This window comes from Engraulis encrasicolus, chromosome 22, assembly GCF_034702125.1.
Source record: "Engraulis encrasicolus isolate BLACKSEA-1 chromosome 22, IST_EnEncr_1.0, whole genome shotgun sequence".
Classification (NCBI taxonomy): Eukaryota; Metazoa; Chordata; class Actinopteri; order Clupeiformes; family Engraulidae; genus Engraulis; species Engraulis encrasicolus.
Window position 1 is genome coordinate 25,107,445 of NC_085878.1, and position 25,742 is coordinate 25,133,186.

Below are 25,742 nucleotides of genomic sequence, written 5' to 3' on the forward strand. Positions count from 1 at the left end.
ATTCACTATTGCCGGACAAGACGAGTCTCCTTGTTATGTTTTAAAACAGCTGAGTGAGTCTGCCACAGCCAAGCACACTAAAGACCAAATGGATCTAAATGTATCCCTCCCCCACAAATGGCTTTTCTAGAGTTACGCCTTAAAGTTACATGTCAAAATAGCCCAGCGGGTCTTTGATCACCACGCATGCAAACTTTATACATATCCGCATCCCAACAATAATCACAGGTGTTACATTCAGCATTTACTGGAAAAGCAACGAGCCTATGTGCTACTTAAAAAAGCACAAGAAAGTCAGGCATGACGTGACACACACGTCACACACGTCACACACGACACACACGACACACACACACACACACACACACACACACACACACACACACACACACACACACACACACACACACGACACACACACACACACACACACACACACACACACACACACACACACACACACACACACACACACACACACACACACACACACACACACACACACACACACACACGTCAGTCTTTGGTCAGGCCAGTGTAATGGTCTTTGAGTGAAGGGTAACCCAGAGTCAAAAGTAGAATTATTTTTCATACTAAGGGGGGCGTCGGCAGGCTTATGATGAGGTCAAGGAGGCCTTTGGGAGGCTTATGATGAGGTAAAGGGGGCATTCGTTTAAAAAAATGTTGAAACCATTGATGTAGAAGGCATGCCACTCCTTTGACTGACTGGCTGGCTGGCTGGCCTGGCCCTGAATGATATTTGGCGTTAGGTGATTCAATCTTGACGGGTGATTGGATTATTGCACACAAACAACAAACTAAACCGTCATTTAGGGAGTGAATCCCAACTGACACACCAGCCATCATCTTCTCTAGGCGGTGGATTAGATGCGGCTCATCACAGTCCCCGTCAATAGCGACACAAAACATCAGGAGTGACTTGTGTGTGTGTGCTTGGGCAGTACGACTGATTCATTCAAAAGGCAGATTCCTTTGTACCTCAGAACAAACAATACCTCCATAACCTGTCTAGGAGAACACAAAGCCAGCCCAGCACAGCCAGAAAAAGAAAAAAAAGAGCTCCATGACTTCATCTCTAACTATGGACTTACCCAAAAGCAAAACATAGGGGTGGCACACACCTCCTCCTTTCTGTTCTGAAACTTCCTCTTAAAATGCATGCCTTAAAACGACATGTGACTCAACTATGCGCTTCATCCATGACACCCTGAGGGCCACCATCATGCGTCAACTGCTTACAAACAAAGGCACCCACAGCACAGCAAGTTTCGACGTGTGGGTGGACGTGTGCGTGTGACAATTTTGAGGGGTGATAAATGACATGACAGGACCCTGATGAGATAGCCTACTGATCTGATGACCTAGCCTACTTTTCAGCATCGGACAGGAAAAGCAGTACGCTAAGTGGTCAGTGCAGCGGGGGGAAGAGTGAAAAGGGGGAAAAATCAATGCACTAATGTCCTCTTTACAGTGTTGCAACCAACTGACCATACACATAGAAAGGAACGGGTCATGCATGTGGTTTGCAGTTATCTGTTTAACTGTAATCTTGTAAACAAAAAAAATGCTTGCGGTGGGAAAAAATGTGCTTAAATGTGTTACATTTTCTCAAGTGTTTGTTATGGACTGAAGGGATATGATGAACATGTGCATTAAAAAAAAGACAAAAATTGCCATATATCTCAATTCAGTGCCCTCCTTTAGGCTCCTGTTCAATCATTTATCCAACAGTTAAGCTGCACTATTTGCAAATGAAATTAAATAACCTACAACGTCAACTTCATTACATTAAAATCTGAGCAACCGAACGTCAAAGCCGGCTTACTCAGCACAACCCAGCATTTTGTGTTTTGTGTGCGAGCGAGCGGCTTTTAGGAGACGGCTAACTGGATGACAAATTGCCACTGTGACGTTTGTAAGAGCCCTCCGCTCCCGTCCCGTCCTGTCCCCTCCTCTCCGCTCCTCTCCATTCTGGGATGAGACGCCACTCGAGTCCGCCAGGAAATAAAGAAAGGTGGTGGCACTGGGGGAGACTGGGGATTGAGCCAGCGGGGTCAGTCAGTGCCAGTGCTAGTGCCAACCTAAGCTGCTCCAGCACTACAGTACAGTACAGTGCAGTGGAGGATAGTGCAGTGTGTGTGTGTGTGTGTGTGTGTGTGTGTGTGTGTGTGTGTGTGCGTGTGTCCGAATCATCAGATGAGCACTCCACTGCTTCCGATCCCCTGGGTACAGGCGGAAGGTGTGGATCCCAGAGTGCTTGAGAGAGTAATTAGCCCCGACCCGGCCATGTGTTCCCTCTGCCTCTGCATTTGGCGCGGGTGATTTCCCCTATTAGCTGGTCTGCTAGTGCCAGATGATTTGTAGGGCTGATTTAGCATCAGCTGTCTCAGAGGAGGTCCAATTCAAATATGTGGAAGGGGGGTGATGTTCGATCTGGGTCAATGGCGTTTTCAGTAGCAGGCGCCAGGTGGTGCAAGTGCAGCGACAGCTAATCCCGCCATTACATGCATTAAATTATTACTATTTTGCCAGATTAAGTAAAAAAAAAAACATGTAAATGAAACTTGCTCTATAAGTAATTAATGTACCGGTACCAATTTTACCAGCAAATAGTGACATTAGCTGTAGTTGTGCCACCCTGTCGCCTGCTTCTGAAAACGTCAATGACCCATCTGTATGCAGGAGAGAGCTCTGATGGGAAGTACGTTAGATGGCCTGGCCATGCCTGAGAAGACACTCTGACACTCATGGTGGCACCACCAGTCTTCCCACCATAGTCAGACTCAGCAAAGTCAGCACACACACACGCACACTGCCTACAGTCAGCTGTACCTTCCAGCCATCACATAACAGTCGAAACGTGGAATGGAGCCAAAGACGATGTGTGTGTGTGTGTGTGTGTGTGTGTGTGTGTGTGTGTGTGTGTGTGTGTGTGTGTGTGTGTGTGTGTGTGTGTGTGTGTGTGTGTGTGTGTGTGTGTGTGTGTGTGAGAGAGAGCCAAAGAGAGGAAAACGAAGAAATGTGCTCAATGTGTGCTTGAATTCATGTCATGGAACACAATTATATAAAACATTTTTTTGTGCAAAGAACCCATTTTCCAGCTTATCTTATCCGTCTCTTATCTCCAGGTTTACCAAAAAGCCATGCATTTCAAAGGAACAGAAAATGACCACAGCTTTCACTGCTCCATTTCCACTTTAAGGAGGCATACATGCGTTTTGAATCACAACAATTCTACATCTTGGCTGCGATGCTTCAATTCTATGCCAGAGGAATGAGCAGCGGAGCATTTACAAATCAGCTGATGTGCTCAATCACATTCACAGCCATAAAAAAAACCCAAACATTATAAAGTGCAGCCATTCATATTGCAATGTGTAAGCTTGACACATGCCAAGAAAACATGTTCAGCAGAACTTGCTGTTTGGGGTGTGGGTCTGTCCGACCAACACACATTGCGTCAATTCCTGGGTGAGGTGCTGTACTTGCGAGCCAGCTAATGTATGAAATGAATGCTGTCGGTTGGAGCTATCAGTCACGAACAAGACAAACACAACATTAATCACCGAGTGGGCTGCCCTCGGTCCAACCAGCGACAATAAGTGAGAAGGCGGCAGAGAAGCCGGGCGGCCACCCACGCATGTAGTGCGACCACGACAGGAAGAGAGGGTTCCTGACTGGGCCACTGAAGAGAGCCAAGGCAGTCCATAGCGCTAATGGGGGAAGTGAGAGGGCTAAAAGGCACGCTAATTGACTTCCTGTGAGAAGAGCGTTGTCAAACGGCCTGCTGAAAAGATACAAAAAAAGAGCCAGCCAGGCCAACAACAGCAGCAAGGTCAAAGACGTGCAAAATGGCATTGTCATTCAGTGTAACGGATACCTTCTGCTGACTGTAACTGTAAAAAACATGATTTTTAAATTGTTTCAAGTGAATGGATGACAGCCGAGGCTTTCATGAATTCACTGGAAAAAAATAAAATAAAAAGAGTCACGAGTTTTACAGTTACAGTCAGCAGAAGGTATCCGTTACACTGAATGACAATTTCATTTTGCATGTCTTTGACACAGCAGCAGCAATCCCCAGAGCAATGACAAAATCGGCCTTCATGCATGCATGCATTAGGAGTATGGAACTGGTGGCTAGTTGGAAAAGACGAAGTGTGTGAATCAATTTCCTAAAAGATTTCAAAATCAGCATGAGAACAGCAATAGTCATCTTCAAGATCTGAGCAGGGTTTATTGCGAAGGCGGCCACCTTGACAAGAAACATCTACCACCTTGACTAGGTCCCTTGAAAAGATTTCATGTTGTGAAAGTTGCTTAGCCAAAAAACGCCCCACCACCTTGACTAACAAAAATTCTGGGGGAAACACTTATGAGACATACACGTGTCTGGCGACATGGCATGGCAGACCCATTACATTAGTTTCCTTGGAAAATCCCAAACAAACAGCGAGAGGCCAGGGTGCGGCAGCGACTGTCCACAAAAAGGCTAATGAACTAATCACAAAAGATGCTGCTGTACAGCACCCCGTCTAGCCAGGTGACCGGTGACAGGTGACAGGCCCCATTTGATCTGGACAAGAGAGCAGCCTGCCTGATCCGCTCACAATGCAGCTGCCAACGCAGAGCATGCTCCTGTCACCATGGTGACCCTTACTGTCCCTTTCTGCTGATGGAACACAGGCAGGCACGGCTCCCGTCCCTATAGGGTGTGGAGGGCAGACGTGTGTCCTTTCTGTCACGCGAGTGAGAAAGCAAGCAAGTGAGCCAGCGAGTGCTGTTGCTGTGCTGTGCTGTGCTGTGGTGGTGGTGGTCAAGCAGGGTGAGCTGATGGATCAGGCAAAGATTGATTGGGTGACTTTCCTAGCCTTGCTGCTGCGCTGTCCTGTGCGCATTGGGCTGGCTAAAAGCTTCCAGCCGTCCACACGGCCATCTAAAAGTCCTGTGAGTGGAGAGTCGGGTGCGTCATTCGTCTCTTCCACAGCTCACAGCAGTCCAGCCCAGCTGCCTGGTTACAGCTCGTAAACTGTGCGGTACGACTGACAGCATGACAACCTGTTGTTGGTCCTGAGGACACTGGGGGAAAGTGGTGGGGCAGCAGAATTCCACAGCTTCTTTACGCTATTTAAAAAACAGCCCATCTCACACGGTCCGCTGAACTACCGCAGGGTCTGCATTCTAACTGAATTGAGGCTAAAAAAAATGTACCGGTAGCCTAGAGCAAAAAGAAAAAAAAAAAAACAACAGTCACACACATTTCAAATAAAAAAAAAATATCATATCTCATGACCCTGAATGCTGTGTCCATGCATGCAATGTTGAACTATGCAGCATCCAGCATCAATGGGTTCAAATATACAAGAAACATTTTGAATCACAGATATCTGAGACAGAGCTGTGGCGGGTCAAAACCTGACGCTCATAACAAACTTGTAGTTGGGAGGTTTCTGGTATGCAGATCATATCTAACTTTCCCTTAAATTACACACTTTAGGTTCCGCTCCTGCCCACAGCTAAATATATGGTTTGGACGTGTGGGGTTTTACACGACATTGCATACATACGTGTAGGTCAGCTCTATAGCTAAAGGGCGTATTCTGTGTAAAGTAGAGGTGGACTTGATACAGAAAGTGCAACTTTTGGACAGACATTTCCCTTTTCTTCTTTTAAAGATTTTTTTTTAGTTCTTTTGCAACTTTATTTGATAGGGCAGTGTGAGAGGTGGACAGGAATCGAATTGGGAGAGAGACAGGGAGGGGTCGGCAAAGGACACAGGCTGGGAATTGAACCCGGGTCAGCCGCATGGCAGTCGAGTGCCCTACCGGTAGGCCACGGCAGGGCCCAGACATTTCCCTTTAAAATTGATTTGTTTAACTTTTTTCACTGGAAAAAAATAAAATAAAAAGAGTCACGAGTTTTACAGTTACAGTCAGCAGAAGGTATCCGTTACACTGAATGACAATTTCATTTTGCATGTCTTTGACACAGCAGCAGCAATCCCCAGAGCAATGACAAAATCGGCCTTCATGCATTCATGCATTAGGAGTATGGAGCTGGTGGCTAGTTGGAAAAGACGAAGTGTGTGAATCAATTTCCTAAAAGGTTTCAAAATCAGCATGAGAACAACAATCGTCATCTTCAAGTTCTGAGCAGGGTTTATTGCGAAGGCGGCCACCTTGACAAGAAACATCTACCACCTTGACTAGGTCCCTTGAAAAGATTTCATGTTGTGAAAGTTGCTTAGCCAAAAAACGCCCCACCACCTTGACTAACAAAAATTCTGGGGGAAACACTTATGAGACATACACGTGTCTGGCGACATGGCATGGCAGACCCATTACATTAGTTTCCTTGGCAAATCCCAAACAAACAGCGAGAGGCCAGGGTGCGGCAGCGAAGTCCACAAAAAGGCTAATGAACTAATCACAAAAGATGCTGCTGTACAGCACCCCGTCTAGCCAGGTGACCGGTGACAGGTGACAGGCCCCATTAGATGAACCCGGGTCAGCCGCATGGCAGTCGAGTGCCCTACCGGTAGGCCACGGCAGGGCCCAGACATTTCCCTTTAAAATTGATTTGTTTAACTTTTTTTCCCCTTAGTCTTCATTCATGTTCACATATTGCAGGGGTGTCAAACTCATTTTGGTCCGGGGGCGGCATACAATCCATGTGGACCTCAAGCGGGCCGCATTAGTAACATCATCGCAAAAAAAAAAACGTAAAGCAGAGGATTAGTGTTCAGTACTATCACGTTTTAAGTGTGTTGAATATGTAGAAAGCAATGCAATACTGATAATCCTATGCAAAATTTCCTTGACTTCATTCATTCATTGGCAGCCGTCAATTAATTAAATATGGGACAGTTCATTTTGGCAGGGGGTCTGGGGGTTTTCCCCCAGAAAATTTTGTATTTCTTATATGTAATTTCCTGCATTTTCACGCATTCTAACATTCCGTTTCCAGTTTGAGCTTAATAGGAACCAATACAAATCCAATTATATTTATTATTTAATTACAACCAATACCAATACAATACGAATAAGAAGTATTAACATTTTATCTATGAGGTCTATAATATATGAGCTTTATCAAATGCCTGTTACAGTACAAATTCACTAGGCCTATTTATAATAGAAGTGTGATGTGCACTTTACTACATATATACAGTGTAACAGAGGGACCATTGGGTTAATGTCATGCAGGTCTCGATTTTGCCCCGAGGGCCGTAATTGCGCATTTCGGTTATTTCATTAAAAAAAAAAAAAAAAAAAAAAAAAAATTTTTTTTTTTTTTTTTTTTTTTTTTTTTAACATCCGGGCCGGATGGAACCCTCCCGCGGGCCGGATGCGGCCCGCGGGCCGTATGTTTGACACCCCTGACATATTGGGTTCGAAGATGTGGGGTTTCCAGCAGCCTCTTATGTGTATCATTAACGACAGACACTCCCCTTTCAAAATATCTTCGTCTCTAAATACATTTTTACAATACCGGCCACACACCATTGCCAACATGCAGCATCATCATATGAGTCATCGAAGAAAATTACGTTTGCGATTGCCTTTTCCCCACTGACTTCATAATTTCTCTCTTCCATGAGGTCAGCAACACAACCGTAGACAGGGCACGTCGGTTCAGGTGGGAGGCCGGCTCAATCAGATAACTGAACAGGGAGGGCCGCAGGAAAATCACTTACACGGTCGACACCCTTTCACAGTCAATTGGCATGGTGGAGCGCTTTCTGGCCATTCTAAGAACGCACAACAATAGAATCGTCTCTATGAGGCATTTACTGTGTGATGAGCACAGACAAACGTGTTCGACGACAACCAGAAATTCCTGCACAATCGCAGTAACAGTACAACATCCCACCCCACCCCACACCATGCGTATTGCTTTGTTTTCTGCAATTCCCACATAGCTGGCGGAGGTGTGCCACTGTGCACAAGGCTGCCTTAGCCTTTGGAACGGATAATCCTCCATCAGGCCTGCTGCCTGTGAGGGTGGCCTGCCAGGGAGAGAAACAGAGGCCAGGGTGCAAGTCCAACTAGCTCCTCCCATCCTGACCTGTTGCTTGTGATCAATGCTTTATTCAATATCTCGCACAAAGCACAATTCAAAAGATCATCATCTCATCGGGATGTTGAATGGGGAAAAAGTCCCTGTAGCGGGGAGTAGAGTTGCCCAGCCGGGACTCGAACCCGGACCTTCTGGGCTAGTAAACTGGGGTTCTGACCGCTACACCAAAGAGCCAGGATCGTTGGCGTCACTGTCAGAACACACCCACAACTGCAGTGATGGTCACTCCAGCACAGTCCCCCAGAAGTTGCTTTGCCTGGCTTGACAGCAGGGAAACCTACATAAAGGCAGGATGGCAGCACCGAGGCAAGAGGACACACGCAAAAGGAAAGGACAGGAGCAATTAGTTTGGCTTGCTCTCAGAATGTGTTCACTGATCACAGGCCTCTGTTCTGGCCAAAGAGAGAGAGAGAGAGACAGAGAGCTGTGAGAAGTGGAGAGCGAACCTCCTGGACTGTTTCAGGTGTCCCCTCTAATCACCTGTGGCCAGACATAGACCTGGACCACATGCAAAAATAATTGAGGCCTGTGTGTGTGTGTGTGTGTGTGTGTGTGTGTGTGTGTGTGTGTGTGTGTGTGTGTGTGTGTGTGTGTGTGTGAAGATCTCAGCTTTCATAGTTTGCTCTTTTAAATCTTAACTCTTGAAAAGCAGTGCAACTGTTAACAGTAAAAGCAAAAATAATTGAGACATCTGTGGAAAGTGACAAGAATATACCGGTATGCTTGTGCTTAAAATAAAAAAATCAGAGCCACGATCAGATGTATTTAACAGTGATGCACCCTAAGCAATGTATCTATTTCCAACAAAGGCTCCCATTAACTCCACACACCCTATAGACACAGTCAGCTAGATGATGAAATGCACCTGGAGGTTCGGCAGGAAACGTTTCTAGGTTGACTGCACACACGTGGCACTTTAGAGCATGGGGCAGATCTTCAGTCGGCTATCTGGAAGGACATTGTGTGTGTGTGTGTGTGTGTGTGTGTGTGTGTGTGTGTGTGTGTGTGTGTGCTGGATGGAGTGGAGTTTGAGGGGCAAAGGGGGTGAGTAGATTGGACTGTTTTTGATTAGTTGTGTCCCAAAGCTCTGTTTGTTTATCAAGACAAAAGACAGATGAATGCACATGCAAAATACTGCTCTGGTGGCTGAGGGCGCTTCAGCTTTAGCGGAACAGCTTGTTCTACGCTGCGGGAGAGCAAGGCCGGAATGCGCGGGGCGAAAGCCCTCTCAACGCAACGGGATCACAATCTGAGGATGTGCGACGTGAGCCGCCTTCATTCCGGTTCCCCCGAGAGAGCCGAGGGGACACCACAAGCATTTCACTTCGGCAGTCATAAAACGGGCTTTGTTACAGAGTAATGTCGATACAGGCCCCTTAATGAAATCAGAGACGCTACAACAGCGAGGGCATAATCCACTCAATCCAACTCCAGGTCTCTTGGAAAAGCCCTTCCAGTCTTGGGGCTGACCCCAAACACAATTGATGGTTTGTTGTTGCTGTAGGACTGGACACCCTACCAGGCTTTCAGGAGATTACTTGAACACACGCAACATCACTCAACATTGCTTTGAAAACGAAAGAGGAAGTATGTGAATCAAAACAAAATCAAATAAGTGGATGACGACGACCATTTGAAAAACCGAGTATGCTTGCTCGTTTGTGCTTGCTCAAGTGTTCTGACTGAGGGCAGGTAGGGGACGGGCGGGGCTGAAGGAGGCAGAAACGTGCTTAGCCAGCCTGCCAGGCCGCCCTCAGCGAGGAAGTGTCACCTTTCAAGACAAATGGCAATGTTGATTTCAATCAGCCGTCAGCCCAAAGCAAGTGTGTGTTTTAAAATCTCTAACTGTAGGCTATGCCACAATCACACAGGCATGCATGGTTCTCTATGCATTTTTGGTGGGACTTGCATGCATCCTCTTCTTGAGCGTTGGTCTTAATATGTAGATTTGGAGTGAGAGCAAAGAGATACCAGAGGCTAGAAATGAGACAGGAAACAGCTGAAAGAGAGCTCACTAGTCACGACTGCTCTGCTGGAGTCGCCAAGTTTAAGTTCCCTTTAACTCTTTAAACAGGCAGCACAGCCTGTGACAAATTGCCTGCATTACGTGCGTGTTGCACACTGCTGTGGAACATCTTGATGTCTTCTTTATTGCTTTGATCTTTGATTAAAAGTGTCTGCCAAGTACCACAACACACAAAGTGCCTCACGACATTAGACTACTATAACACATTGACGATGTAATTACAATGTAATAGTCATAAAAGACAACTACCACTATTAATACCATGCCACCAACCAAGAGTAATGATGTGTTTACAGACAACACTCTGGCTTAGTAATCGAATGAACGAATACATGAACAGTTTATGTCTAAGTTACGTCTAAGTTACAAGTCTCATTAAATAAGCATATAATCTAAACCTTTAATGAGGGTGTCCAAAGGGTGACATCAGCAGACGCTGTAGACCAATACAGCTGTCAATCACCAAGACAAGAAAAAGCCAGACAGCTGGTAGGGTGAACCAAAGCCATGCACAGCACACGCCTTGACTAATTAGGACTAGGCCGTGACTTCCTCCCAGTGTTCTGCTGGAGCCTCCCTGTGTCTTCCTGATCTGTGCCTGAGCTCCAACCAGTCTGACCAGGCGGGCGGGCAGGCAAGGAGGCAGGAGGGCACCATGTGGGTAGACCAGAGGGCGAGGTTCAGCATGGCATGAACTCTAGCCGTCAGTCCCCATCTGCTTGACTGTTTGAAGGACTGAAAGGCCCACCAAGCATAAAACCATTGAAAGAGCATTAACCCAAAATCAAGAGGTGGAATTCACTCGCTTGCGCACACGCGCTCTCTCACACACACACACACACACACACACACACACGCACACGCACACGCACACGCACACACACACACACACACACACACGCACACGCACACGCACACGCACACGCACACACACACACACACACACACACACACACACACTTATGAGTTTGAGCAGAGTTTTTTTTCCCCTTCAAAAAAAACACACAGCTTGTAAACATTTATTTGCTTATTTCGGTGCTCTAATTATGGCATCTCCCAAGGGAGGGCTGGGGAGAGACAGACCAACACATACAGGAGCCCAGTGGCCACAGGACGGCCCAAAATACACCAGCCTCCCTCCGCCACGCCACATGCACAGCCCGTCTGAGCTGAGGGTGGAAGAGAGGAGGAAAACCGATAGAAAAGGCAGACAGAACAGAAGCATGGCTTAGGCTGCTGCCTTTCATAAAATAAAAAAAAACCTCACTGAGGAAGACACCGTTGCATTTAGTCTGAAGACACTCGCAGTGTACATTCCATAAAAGAGAATTTATAGGCTATATTTAAACATGTTCGAAGAGCGTTCAGCAGCGGGACAGAAGGGGCACTTTTTCACTTGGCAGCATTTTAATTAAGCAGTCAAACAGTCTGGGTCACGACTTCTGGCGAAAAATAATTCAGAGACCTCTGGTGAACTCTTCCTCTTTCTTTCTTGGGATCCTCCTCACACACACACACACATGCACACACACACACAAGTGCATCCTTCACGGCCCACGAGAGGGCATGAGGGGAGATAAACCTAATAAAGGAGAGCGGTACGGCCCGCGTGCCACTGGGGTCATGAATGGGCGCTACTGTAAGACGACACAACGGGACAGCCTATCCAAGCCAAGGCTTACAAAAATCTATACTACGCAACCAAACCAAACCAAACACTGTGATCAACTTAACAATCAAAATTCTTGTGTGCTGAAGAGTTCTGAGCTGTTGAATGAGAGGCACTTATTGATGTTATAATCAAAAAGTTATAGACCGAGTTCATTTGGTCAATAAAAACAAAAAGTATCTGACCAATGTTTACAAAATCCACCTATAAAAGATTATGAAAAACATACAATTACTGAAAAGATGCTTCTGAACGGGACTTTCTGAGTTGTGGAACTGTAGACAAAAGGACGCAAAGTACTCTATGCTGAAAAAGAAGTGTGGCAAAACAAAAATGCATACAATAATGACTCGCTCTCAGCATAAATCTCCAAAACAGGATTCTGTGAAAGAGCCACAAAATATAGGATAGCAGTGGCGGCGACATAGCTGTTGGTTTCGCGCGAAATAGAACTGTCTGTCGGCTGCGGCTGGGCTGGTGTTTGTGCTAGCATGCGTGCCGTACGCTCTATTGTAGCGCGGAGTGCAGGAGTGGGCGGCTGAGGCAGACTGACTTCCTGTGGATTCTTGTCTGGCCCTGTAGCAGCCCTTATCTAGAAACACACTGAGACAGACACTCAGAGGAGTGGAGAGAAGCGTGCGGTGGATTGGCCCCCCTAGCACAGGACGCAGAGAAAGCCAACGGCGAGGACAAAGGGGTCAGTTGTCCTAGGCTCAGAGAGACAGGAGGCCCAATTGGGTCCTCATTCACTACATTGTATTAGGGGGCCCTTTCTGATGACTTTGACCGGGGCCCGGACACAGCTGTCAGCAGCCTCGACCGCACGTCATGCAGAGGTTTGCCTGTATTGGCCTGTTGCTGTGCTACAGAGCTGCCATCTACGCAGTAGGTTTGTCTCACTGTGATGCGGTGTGCGTAGGAGGTGGGAGAGGGGAGCTGTCAAGACAGCTTGACATGATCTTTTTTTAGGGTGAGAACTGCAGGGCCTCTGGTTAGATGTGAGGGCAAATGACAGAGCCCTTATCAGGATGGATGAGGACACACACACACACACACACACACACACACACACACACACACACACACACACACACACACACACACACACACACACACACACACACACACACACACACACACACACACACACACACACACACACACACACACACTTTTTTAACAGCAGCTGCTTATTAGGAGTATGAGGAAGTCTAAACAGTGAACTGATAACCTAAATGGTAATCAAATCCACTGCAATTAAAGGGACGTTGTCCCTTTAACGCTATTGAGAAATCAGTCCACTCCAAACTGATGTGAAATATTTAGCCTATTAGGCCGTTTGGTGAGTCCATGGGTACTGAGTACTGGTACAAAGATATCACACAGACACTGGTCACATAAACCAGACTTTTGGGGGTCAAGTGTGCTCGAGTTCAGCACGGATGCCACAGTGTGAAACGAACACATGCCCTCAGTAGGCTAGCGCCCTGTCTTATCTTGAAACCATCCCTATCATGCGGAAGTCACAAAGAAGCCAAAACGGAGATAACTCTTAAAAGCCAGCTATTTTTAAAAGCAGAGATAGCAGCCTCAGATGATCATCACAGAAGCACCAGCATCTAGGAACAGGATCCTTCACAGATAACACCGTAGCATAGAAAGCAAGGAAGACGCGAGGCATGTGATGGCCGACATGTAGGGGTCAGAGGGCCCTGGCTGCCTGGCTGCCTGGACTAAGTTCTGGCTATGCAAACATGTGATCTGCATGAGCAGCTGTGCGGAGGATTCCGGCCGAGAGGTCAGCCCTTAAGACGCAGGTGATGAGGGCTTAGGACCGTATCCGTGCGGTGGCCTCTGAAACCTGAGGAGCACTGGCCTGTGTTACTAAGGAGGACTACTACCCCCCTCACCCTCACCTCCCCTCTCCTCTCCTTTCCTTCTTCCCCTGCGCTGTGGATCTCAACAAGTCACACCCTCTGGAGAATGTCCTTCCAAGTCCCAGCGCTAGTACGCTATCAGTTTCATGGCAGGAGAGGACAGGGTGACAGCTATTTGATATACATACATCACATATGTATGATATATACTAGGGATGCACGATGTATCGGCCAGATGTATCGGTATCGGCCGATATTTGACATTTCTCAACACATCGGACATCGGTCCGATGGGTAAAACTGGGCCGATGTTAACGCCGATGTTTTTTTTTTATATGTTACTGTTCTAAAACATTGGACTTGATGGTGACTTTCAACGTTTGTCTTCTAATTTGTCTCTATTTTTTATCTAATTTTATCACGGGGAGATAAAAGGTGTTTTTGGAAATAAGAGGACATTCGAAAATTATGTTTGTTTGCATCATTGTCATCTCTTTAAAAAAAAAGAAAAGAAAAACATCGGTATCGGTTAATATCGGTTATCGGACAAAACTGCAATATCAATATCGGATATCGGTATCGGCTGAAATTTTTGACATCGTGCATCCCTAATATATACGCAGAGAGAAGTCACTTATAAGGTCTCAGAATCCCAGTCACAAGTCACAACAGCTCTAAAACATTTAACCGCAACTTCCACATTTCTACAACCACTGCAATGATAAGCATCAGTAGCAATGACCAATCGCTTCACTCGTCTGCTGAGGTCTATCCGCATTGAAAGGCGTTGAGTAGTCGTCGTCGCCGGGTCTTGTTCAGACAAGCAGAACTAGCACATCATCAAAGTCCCATAAAAAAATCCCTTACAACCCCGCATTAATGGCAGCCTCATCTGTTCTGCCTGTGTAACCAGTGCTCTAAAGCTGTAATTAACCTCGACATCAAATAGGCCTCCATGGTTACGATCCCAGAGTTCCCTAGCCATGAAGGGAGGCTTCAGAGGAGAGTTGAAGGCAGTGGCTGCAGTAATGGTGGTGGTGGTGGTGGACTGGTGGTAGTGGTGAAGTCTGCCTAAAGCCTAGCCTTAGCCTACCTGCCAGGAGGGAAGAGGGGTGGCGGGGCTTTTTATCATGGGTCATAAAGGCGAAGCCCTCCCTAATGGCTCTTTTCCGAACCTGCCAATTAAAAATTAGAACTGGAGTGGCCACTTAGCTCTTCAAATTGTCTTTGATTGGGGCCAATTTGGTCGGTGTAATGGGAGAAAAGGCTCAAAATGCAGCATGTGGCGTTTGAGGCAAAAAGGAAATAAAAATGACAACCATGATTTTGTAAAGAGCATCTTCTTCTAAATATTTTAAGACTACGGAAGTCCATTTTCGCATTGAGCATTCAGCAGTGCCTGGGTGGCATTCACTCTAGCCAGCCAGATATGGTGTGCGTGTCTAGTAAATAAATCCACTAATTGCGCGACAGGGGGAATTACTGTAAGTCTGGGTCAGGTAGCCATCTTTAATCCCCCTCTCTAATTCGTGTGTGTGTGCGGGGGGCAGGGGAGAGAGGAGAGAGGGGGGTGGGCATATAGAGGCATGTGGATTTCTCAGAGACCTCAAGACAAAAACTTAGAGGGTCATAAAAAACAAAACACGCCTGCCAAGTCGTAACCTACAATTTTCAATACCCCAAATTATGGCTCCAAAAAAACTCCACGGGTGATGTCTGATTTTAGAACAATGTGAGTTAGAAAGCGAAAAGAGGGAAAAAGTAAGTCAGCTCTTTACAAGTCGAGCAAAAGTGGAAAAAAAACCTTCAACAAGTGCATGGAAATGAAGCGCAATAAAATAAACCAACAAGGCAGCCGGTTCAAAAGGCCAAAGGAACACAGTCTGTGCCACCACCACACCCATTCCCAAGCAACTTTGACATACTAAAGCAGACGAACAAATAATAATCCCATCAAACCCACTAACCCCACCCCACCCCACACTCTGACTGATTCAACTTCAACTTGAACCCTTAACCTCCTGGGCTCTGAATTAACACGCGCCAACTGGCCAAATGCAGATGAAAATTCAGTTTGGTTGGCAAAAAAGAAAGCTAGCCACGTGACTGGTAGTGATTGTGAGTAAGTTTGGCTTCTAAGATGAACATCTTCTTGCCAAATTAGCTAGTGATGAAAAAAACTCAAAATGTATCGCCCTGCTTACCTCGTAGGACCAGGCGCACTGCACCCCGGCGAAGCGGTGGACGCATCGGCCCACCTCCACGTCCTCGTGCGTGGTGTACATCTCCTGCAGGCACTGGCGGATGTGGGGCACCATCCGGCGCAGCACCTCGCGGCTCATGATGACGCCGGGCCCGCCCATGCAGAAGTTCTCACCGGGCTCCAGCGCCAGCTTGCCCAGCTCGTCGCGGGCGCCCATGCCCGTCTGGCCCAGGAAGATGGCCTCGCTGCTGTTCAGGCTGCGCAGGAAGCTCTCCAGGCGCTCGCTCTTAATGTACACGTCGTCGTCCGCCCGCATGAACCACTCGTACTGGTCCAGGTAGTGGTCGTGCATGTACTTGAGCATCATGAAGGACTTCTTCTGCGGCGGGTAGGAGTCGTCCACGTTCTTCAGGGCCACGATGGGCAAAGGGAGGCTAGTGTCCGAGCCCTCGCTGGAGAAGTACTCCACGCGGCCCGGGATGGTGCGCGCCCATGTTCTGAAGGATGCAACACATCACAAGTCATCACCACAGTCAGACTTTACAATGGGTAAGATTCATATTTACATAGATCCTGGAGGACGCAACAAGTCAGTCAACACAACTGTCAAGACTGTGTAAACAAAGAGCATCATGGATTCGTATTTACATTACAAGCTTTGATGGCTTAAACCAAACAAGCTGCAAAGCTTTCAATGGTAATGTGGACTTGAATACAGTGTATGGAGGCCAATGAAATACAGTTTTAGTCTACATTGGAATATGTCTGGAATAATAAGCAAAAGATCACCCAAGGTCACCTCTTTGTTTACCACATTGGACACCCACCCATTTATTCTTCAATGCATGGGCCTTTTATGTGGCACTGGCCACATTTCCCAGGAGTGGACAGTTCATTCAACACCCTCTTCTCTTGGGTCAAAACGTAATTTGATAATGTGGAATACACTCTGTCCAGAATACACCCATGTCGGACAAATTGAATTTTGATGATGACATTTTGCGTCAATTGGGCATGGTCTCCATTTGAACCATACACACACAAATGTGGAGATCATAGAGCATTCCTATTAATCCGGTGCATCTTTAACAACTGTTCAGTCACTCACCCAGGACAAGTGACATGAGGTTTCACACAGCACACAAAACTTGGTGCCAACCATAATGGTAAGCAACGCACTGAAGTATGATTGACACATGCGCTGGGGGCATACGGTGAAAAATAAATACATTGACTGTAGTTGTTGCTACTCCAGAATGGAACATGAAAGTCACAGAAGACATCCCAGGCGAGAATGAACCTTCTCGTGTTGGTTCTACATGGTCCTACATCCCTTGCAGTATGCATTGTACTATGGACGGGTAAAATACCTCAAGGTATCGCATAGAAATAAAGCCGCCTTTGTTTGATTCATATGGAAACCTCATATTAGTAAGATGATTACGAAACAACAACATGATGTTGACACATTAATTATCATGTTGTTGGTTTGCTTTGCTTTCCATTTGTAGTGGCTACAAATGGTGAATGGAAATGATTAGCAGGCAAGGAGGTAACGCTACCTAGGTAATGCATCAGTTGCGTTTTGTAGAATCAGCTCATCAATAATACAAAGCATAAGTAGAAGATAGACAGCAAGTCGTGGATTTGATACGTCTGAACCTACACTAAGGACATTCAAAATACAACTTAACATTCAATAGCCTAGATTGGTACCACATACAGTACTCCACACTATACAAATGTGTAACGTTAGCTATTCCATCTTTAGCTAACGGATAATGCCTGTTGGTTTTGTTGAGGTAGACTAGCAAGGCATTTGAATAGTTCCACATACCTATGTGCCGCTACAACACGGCTGTTCAGGTACTTCTGGGCAGTCATGACACCTACAAAAAGAAAATTGTTAGACCGTAGGACTGACTTCTCGGTTGCCAATGCACCGTTATCTTGGGGTGGCCAGCCCAGTCCACCGTATTCTTTTCTCAGTCCTCTCTGTATCCCACAGCCACCGGTGCTGGCTTTTCGTTTCTGTCCAGCTTTCTTCAACTCTGTGGCCCTTGGCAAAATAAGTCTGGAAGCCAGAGTGAATCCGACAACCAGTCCCAAAAGAACACTGAACCATGCTCTTCGACTTCTCCCTGCCATTCCACTGAACTAAACCAAGTTGTCCTTCTTCTTCTTGCGGGAAAGGTCTGTTTTGACGATAAATCAAGCAGCTACTTGGTAGGACCTTCCAGAAAACTGGGCTCACACTCTCTCATGATAAGAAAGCCTTTCCTCGGCCACTGTTGGTCCTGGTGATGCTGAGTTCTCTCAATCCTCAGTAGCTTGCTAACGTTCTCGCAAGACTGCAGTGTCCACACACCCTCCACCTAAGCCGTCCTCCAGTTCTGGCTACTACGATCCTTTAACATTCCAGCACTATCGCGTCACGGTAATTCTCTGGGAAATTTACGTTATCCTTTTAGCCCTGAGATGTATTCCCATTTTCCCCACTATCTCGCCATTGTGAAAATGCTCGGTTCCTTGCCTGAACACGGCTTAACTGTATGGTTTGGCCTAATGGAGTCACCGTAGGAGAATGCTGACTGGCTGTTGAGAGCGACTACGTATATTGCCCCTCCTTCTCCTCCTCCCATAAACCCTACTTGGAATGACGCTGAGATGCTAAATGTATCGTCAAAACCTGGTCACTCAGAATTTGAGACATAAAAAATAGAACTTTTATATAAGAAATAGAACATGGATCTATGAGAACTGACACCACTGAAACTGAAACCACTTTTCATCAACTTACATTCAGAAGCGAAACCACATTGAGTTCATCACTGTTTAATTTAAAACTACAATATTGATCTTTAGGATGCCGTCTTTCTTCATTAATTATCCTTTATAAGTCTATCATAATTTTCCCTTTCTGTGTCTCAAATATGATTCAATATTCAATGCATTGCTTGTAAGGAGAAACGTTTTAAGAGCATAGTATATTTACGGATACATTGCACTATCAAATCAAACACGTGGTGAAATTGGTGAGAAGTAAGCTATTCATTACATTTTGGGGGATTTTGCAAAACTGAGCATCCTTATTCCTGTGGTGGGAATGCAATATGATGCGGATGCAGATGAAGCACTTTTGCATTGAGCGCAAAATAATCAGATACGGCTGACAATAATGCTCCTCTGTTGCCCTCTACTGGTAAAAGTAAGCAATGACAAGAGTCAATTCTTGGCAGGAGTGATTTTATTGTGAATCTGGCGTGCAATCATAAACAGTACAAATTCAGTAACAGAATGGATTACTTCAAATTGTTTTCTTAAACTGAGATATAATAAAATATTTTTATACAGGACTGCAAAGCAACCTAAATCATGTTTTAGTGCAGCATTCCAACAGCAATGAATAAAATAAAAAAAATATACAAACTTCGACTTGATATTCAGCCAACCCCAGTGGCATGGCTGCCATTTATGAGGTTGGCGTCATTGAAAAGCTGTCCATCTCACAGTGCCAAGCTATTGCTAAATGGCTAGAAAAGCCATTACTGGTTATCCTTCAGTTTAACAAAGTGCAGACAAATCACAACCTCCCAAAGAAAACAATGCATTCTAAAATGCCACGGTTCACTGTATGGCACATAGTCAGCTAAAATGAGTGGTAAACCCTAATAGAAGAGATGCACGGCTTAATTTTACAATGAATACTGTTAGGTTTAAGCTACCAACATTTATCTCTAATAACCTGTACAGAAGAGTCACAGAGAACTTGAGTTAAATTCAACACTTGCAAGGAGGGTGACCAGGAGACTGCTTTCAGTTACAATGTCCAAGATCACTCTGAAAACAGCCTCCTTCTCCTTACGTTTTATTGAAGGAAAGCCCTAGTTACAATTTCGGTTTCAATTGGTCTAAGGGGAGGGGTAATTAGCTAAACCAGTTGAAACCAGTTTACACAGTAGCATATTTCTTAGCAGAATACCAGTTTACACAGTAGCATATTTCTTAGCAGAATATCTTGTTATTTAGTTGAAACAGACTGAATGTGACCTTGTCCTTTTCTCCTCGCCTAATCAGAGAGCGGAGTTGAAAAACATTCCTGCTCTCTCTCTCTCTTTCCCTCTCTCTCTCTCTCTGGCCTGTAGGCACAGAGGAACAACAATGACACATTCATAATATACGCACACCCTGACTTAAGCCTGGGCCAAGAGTTAGTCAAAGTGCAAAGTGGATAACTTATGTATAATTACTCCAACATTTCCCACCTGTTTATTCTCTTTGCACTATCTCGCAGTTGCCAAACATGATACCTCTGCATTAATCCACTCCATAACAAACAAAATTCATAAACCCATAATACCCCAGACAGCAAAATGGGTCTGGCCCAGATCTGTGACAGATGTTGGCAGGCACTTGGGCCAGGTCCGCAATCCTGGTCTGGCCCGGTTTCTTATTTTACAATGGCGCTGAGCTGGAACAGGTCCGGATTATGGATCCGGAATGGATCTGGCCCAGGTCCGATCCACATGTTTGGAATTTGTGGCCGACCTGGGCCAGATCTGGCCCAGGTCCGTAATACGCATCTGACCATGATCTGGCCCTGATCCGTAATACACAGTTGGGGCTCATCTGGCCCATATCCGGACCTTATCTGGGCCTGATCCGGATTAAAGGAGTATTTAAAGGCATATGACATTATTTTGGAGCTTCATACAGTTAAAATCGTTGGTTTATAAAGGTGGTAAAGTGTCTTATTTTTCATGTGAAGCGTTGTCTTGCTTTAAGACAAGTTAAAAGAGGGAGTATGTCGCTAAGCTAGTGAAAGTCAATGCATCCATGTAGCATTGCTACATGCTACACGGATCCATTGACTTTCACTAGCTTAGCGACATGCTTCCTCTTCTAACTTGTCTTAAAAGAAGACAACGGCTTACATGAAAAATAAGACACTTTACCACCTATATAAACCCTGGCCAACGATTTTAACTGTATTAAGCCCCAAAATAGTGGCATACCCATTTAAAGGTGGACCGTGGAATATTTTTAGTTGGCCATTTCCAGAATTCATTATGCCCATTCACAAATGTTAACTTTTTAACAGATATTTACCACCACCAAAGTATTCAACATGACTGGGAAAATATGCACTTTTCATACATGAAAAGGGGGATCTTCTCCATGGTCCGCCATTTTGAATTTCCAGAAATAGACATTTTAGCTGCAAAACTCACTACACTTTGGTATTCATGCAAAAATCTAAATTAGCAGTAGACAGCACAGTTTCAATGAGCACCATAGATGCAATAACTACTCTGGCCACAATTTTACACAGTGCACCTTCAAGCAAGAGCAAACAATGTTTTTAAAAAATGAGCTGCTTACAAATTATGCATTTTAGTATTCTTTATTGTTTTGTTTCTTGTTGGGTGTGTGCCAAAGCGGTCGGCTGCCAGATCCATCTCCACATTTTTGATAGCGTTCATCTCTCCCTTGTTGCCTCTTCACACTGTAAGATATTAAAAAGCACACAAAGCAGAAGGGAAACGTTAGACTTAATGCAGATGTATGTGCAGGCACAAATTACATACGATTGTGAATGAACTGACACATACAGGTGCTGGCCAAAAAATTAGAATATCATGAAAATGTTTATTTATTTCCATAATTCCATCAATAATGTTACACTTTCATAGATTATAGATTCACGACCCACATTTTAAACTATGCCAATAATTTGTTTATTCTTGCATATTTTTGGCTTCAAGAAACCATGAATTAAGTAACTCACAAAATTAGAAGATTGTGATGAAATCACCATTCTCTTCAGAAAAAAAGAAACGGGTCATATTGTCATATCAAATCAGTTAACATATTCGACTTTCTAAATAACATATGTTTAATATTTGGTTAGAAATGTAATCGCCTTAATCACGGCAATTATGTATTTAACATTTCAGTCAATGGCACACATGCTTGACAGCAACAAATGCATATTTGTTTATCATGGTCTCATCAGAGTCAAACAAACTAAGGATATGGGTTACTGGAACCATGTCCTCTGATCTAATGACATCAAGATAAACAAATTGGCTTTAGATGGTGTCAAACATGTGTGGTGGTAAAAAGCGACAACAATGACCTCCCTTTTAATCCCTTTAAATTTCGAGACAATTCAGGCCAACACGGCCCCTTCTCAGACACTATGATAGGCGTGTACTCAATTTTGCACCAGCATAATTTCACAAAAATGGGCAAATATGTCATTTAAGTTTTACAATTGGCCTTAAGTTTCTTATATAAGCTCAAAAGATAACTTGTGTGTTCAAAATGTTACTTTTCAACAAGGGTATACTCATTATTGCTGTGCACTGTATATTTGAATAATTTCTTAAAAATGTGGGAACATGGAGCAGCAGGAATAAGCTGTGGGACCAATGGGCTGTGGGAACATGACCCCGTACACAGAACATACAGTCAACCTAGCCAAGTAGACAGTAGGTATTCCATCCACTTTTCAGGCCACCACAGAACAGCATCAGGCAAGTTCTGGTTAAGTGTTGTACAACAAGTGTGTGTGTGTGTGTGTGTGTGTGTGTGTGTGTGTGTGTGTGTGTGTGAGAGAGTAAGTGAGAGTGAGAGAGTGTGCACACCAGCATGCATGGGCTTTAATGCATAACATAAAAACAACTTACTTAATACATTCTGATGACGTCCGAGGGCTTCTTGAATATGTAGTGAGGCCGACCCAGCAGAGTAGAAGTCCTGTCCTTTCATTTGAGTCCTACAGCACAAAAAGAATAAATAATTATGAATAATAGTTATTGGGATTTCACTGTGAAAATATGTTTACAATTAGTTTAGTTTATTGGTTTATTTCATCAGGGACCATGTGCAAAGTACATTAGTTACATAGTAAAAAAAAAGATGACCTGCACCACATTATAGCTAAAAGCTAATTTCCATCTGCATTCCCTGGGCAGGTAAGAAAACATATAACACACACACACACACACACACACACTAAAATATGTCATATGCAAAAACTACCATATGCTCAGTGTCAAAACAGGTATGTGCAAAACTATTAGTGGTGACCAGACTGGGTACATGAAAGCCATTTCTTCACTCCAAGTGAGAATGAATAAAAGTTTGTAATGCCTTTTATGTGGGTGGGAAGGGCATTCCATTATTTAGTTGCTCTGCAAAAACAGATTGTGCAAATGTATGCTGTTACCCGGCTTGGGAGGCTACTATTTCCTCTGGTGGTAGATCTAGTTGTTCTGCTAATTTGTTCAGAGCAAGGATGGATAAAAGTTTTCAGAGGTGGTGGAGCAGAATTGTGAATCATTTTGTGCACAAGTTGCACAGCAGAATATAGAATTAGGTTGTCAAAACTGAGCAAGTAATACTTGTCCAGTATGGCACAACACAATGGTGAAATTGAGACGTCTGTCCAAAACTTTTAAGATTTCATGGTAGTCTTGTTAGCCTGAGACCAGCTTGACATACATTAGTGTAAATGAGACATTATCAAGCCACTTACATATGTCTCAGCAGGATCAACAGTTAAAGAAGTTAAATTGTCAGCTCATACACTCACATGACAGTCCAAAAAGGTGTTCAGTGGCGGCTTCTTCTCTCACTTGCAGCTTCATACACATTGAGCGATGTTGATGCCAGGTCGATCAAGGAATGACTGTGCCTACTGTTTACAATTCTACCCAAAGCAAAAAGAAAAAGAAACACAAAAAGGTTGAAAGTTTGTCATAGAAATACATAGAACATACAATAAACCTATTCAAGTAGACAGTAGGTATTCTATGCACATTCAGGCCACCAAACAACAGCATCAGGCAAGCTCTTATTGAGTGCAGTACAACAAGTGTGTGTGTGTGAGTGAGAGAGAGAGAGAGGGGGGGGGGGCGTGCCAGCATGCATGGGCTTTAATGCATAACATAAAAACAACTTACTTCATACATTCTGGTGGTGTCCAAGGGCTTCTTGAATAAATAGTGAGACCAACGCCGCAGAGCAGAATTCCTGTCCTTTCATTTGTGTCCTGTAGCAGAAAAAGAATAAATAATTATGAATAATAGTTATTGGGATTTCACTGTGACAATATATAGGCCTAGTACAATTGGCATTCATGTTTACAACTCTCAGCTCACCTTCAAATGACAGTCCAAAAAGCTTTTCAGTGGCGGCTTCTTCCCTCACTTGATGCAGAGGCAGCTTGCTTCATACACATCGAGTAGGCCTAATGCTGGTGTCAGGTCGATCAAGGAATGGCTGAACCTACCGTACAATTCTACCCAACCCAAAGCAAAGAGGAAAAGAAAGACAAAAAAAGTTTGAACGTTTTGCATACAACATGCATGTATGAGCTTTAATTCACAGTATTTTGATGAAGCCTAATCCATGTTATAGCCTATATCACAATGCAGTTATTAAACTAACAATACGACCATTTAGGATTTGTGTAAATAGGCTACAACAATCAAGGAGTTACAAACTGCGTGATGTCAAATGAATTCAGCTCAAGGTGAGCTAATAGCACAACACAGAATGTTTGCTGTCGGCGGCACAACATGGATACGGTGATTATTAAGCCATCAGAAATTGATTGAAAATAATCGAACACATCATGTACATCACACTCGCACCTATACCTAGCTTTTTTGGCGAATGTTATACAAATCACAGCGGTCCTAGTTACAGAACTACCGGTAGTAGTGCTAGTCGACTAGAAACTACCTTTGTTTCTGTCCCGTGTTGATAGGGTATGTTTGGGATGTTAGCTTCATAAAAGATTATCACCATTACTGCTAATGCCGCTAAAATTGACTCAAATAGCCCGATCATGACACATTTTGAGTGGGTTCATCAAAAGCTTATGATGCCACAGCCCGCCAGCCACAAAGACAGCAGCAAGTTAGCGCGATGATTCAGTGCTCGGCCAAGCCATTTCACGACACAACAGAGGAGGTAATTAACTCACTGGACTAAAACGCTGAAATAGTAGTGGCGACGGCGTGTGAGTGTATTTTACTTCTACCATAGTATTAAGTTAAATAATTACTTACCATCATTGAATGATCAAGTCACGACAGTGCAGTGTTGGACGAGACGCGACACAGGCGGATAGTTGAGTTCAGCTGAGGTAAACTGAAGAACGGTCTCTCTCTCTGAGGGTTCCAAAGTGACAGTTGGGGAACAAATTCAGTTTTGGCGCGTCCGGATTGCTTTATGTGGCCCGCACCCGCCACGCGCCTTCAAATCGGACTGAATTATTTTATTATGGCGCGTCCGGATTGCTTATGTGGCCCGCATCCGCCAGGAGCCTTCAAAACTGACTGTCAAACTACTGGTCCGGATCGGAGCTGCCGCTGATCGGCAAAATGACTGTGACTGCTATGCGGATCTGCTGACTTGAAAACGGACCCGGCCCAAATCTAATTGCTGTCTGGGACATTCATAAGGGCATTATCCATAAACACACAAAAATACAGATTTTAAATGGGTATAGCACAGTTAAAACTTTTATGGTGTCATTCTAATCACGTAAAGTTAGGAAGAAATAGAAATCATTCCTATGTTTCGAATATACACATAACTGAAGAAATAGAAATCATTTTCTTGTTCTCCTAATGAAGTTTAAACACACATAAGCAATGTATGACAGGTGCAGGTACCATGGGGGCCGCTAGGGGGGAAAAGTAGTACAGATTCTAAGGGCCTAAGCACTGAGAGGGGCCCTTAAGGGGGCCCAAAATTTGAATCTTTCATGGGGCCCAACATTTCTGGCAGCGCCCCTGGCAGGTACAGGTAATATTCACTTCACCATCCGTGTGTGTCAATTATCCTGGG

General features: G+C 44.7%; 1 protein-coding gene and 1 long non-coding RNA gene across 3 annotated transcripts in view; both read right to left on the reverse strand.

Annotated features, from left to right (window-relative positions):
* chsy1 (chondroitin sulfate synthase 1) overlaps nucleotides 1-18,436 on the reverse strand; it is a 58,209-nt gene extending 39,773 nt beyond the window's left edge. The window contains exons 1-2 of the mRNA XM_063187733.1: nucleotides 17,713-18,436; nucleotides 15,877-16,372 (exon numbers count right to left, since the gene is read on the reverse strand). Of these exons, the coding sequence (XP_063043803.1) occupies nucleotides 15,877-16,372; nucleotides 17,713-18,023 (807 nt within the window). The 5' untranslated portion in view covers nucleotides 18,024-18,436. The remainder of the gene's footprint in view (nucleotides 1-15,876; nucleotides 16,373-17,712) is intronic.
* Nucleotides 18,437-21,260: 2,824 nt separating this feature from the next.
* Nucleotides 21,261-25,338, reverse strand: LOC134438505 (uncharacterized). 2 transcript variants are annotated; one of them, XR_010032600.1, is made up of 6 exons: nucleotides 24,959-25,338; nucleotides 24,044-24,183; nucleotides 23,853-23,934; nucleotides 23,476-23,592; nucleotides 22,568-22,656; nucleotides 21,261-21,381 (listed from the first exon to the last, which is right to left on the reverse strand). It is a non-coding gene; the product is annotated as an uncharacterized LOC134438505 (long non-coding RNA). The 2 variants fall into 2 exon arrangements; XR_010032599.1 differs by having other exon boundaries at nucleotides 23,846-23,934; nucleotides 24,959-25,337.
* Between the last annotated feature and the right edge of the window lie 404 nt (nucleotides 25,339-25,742).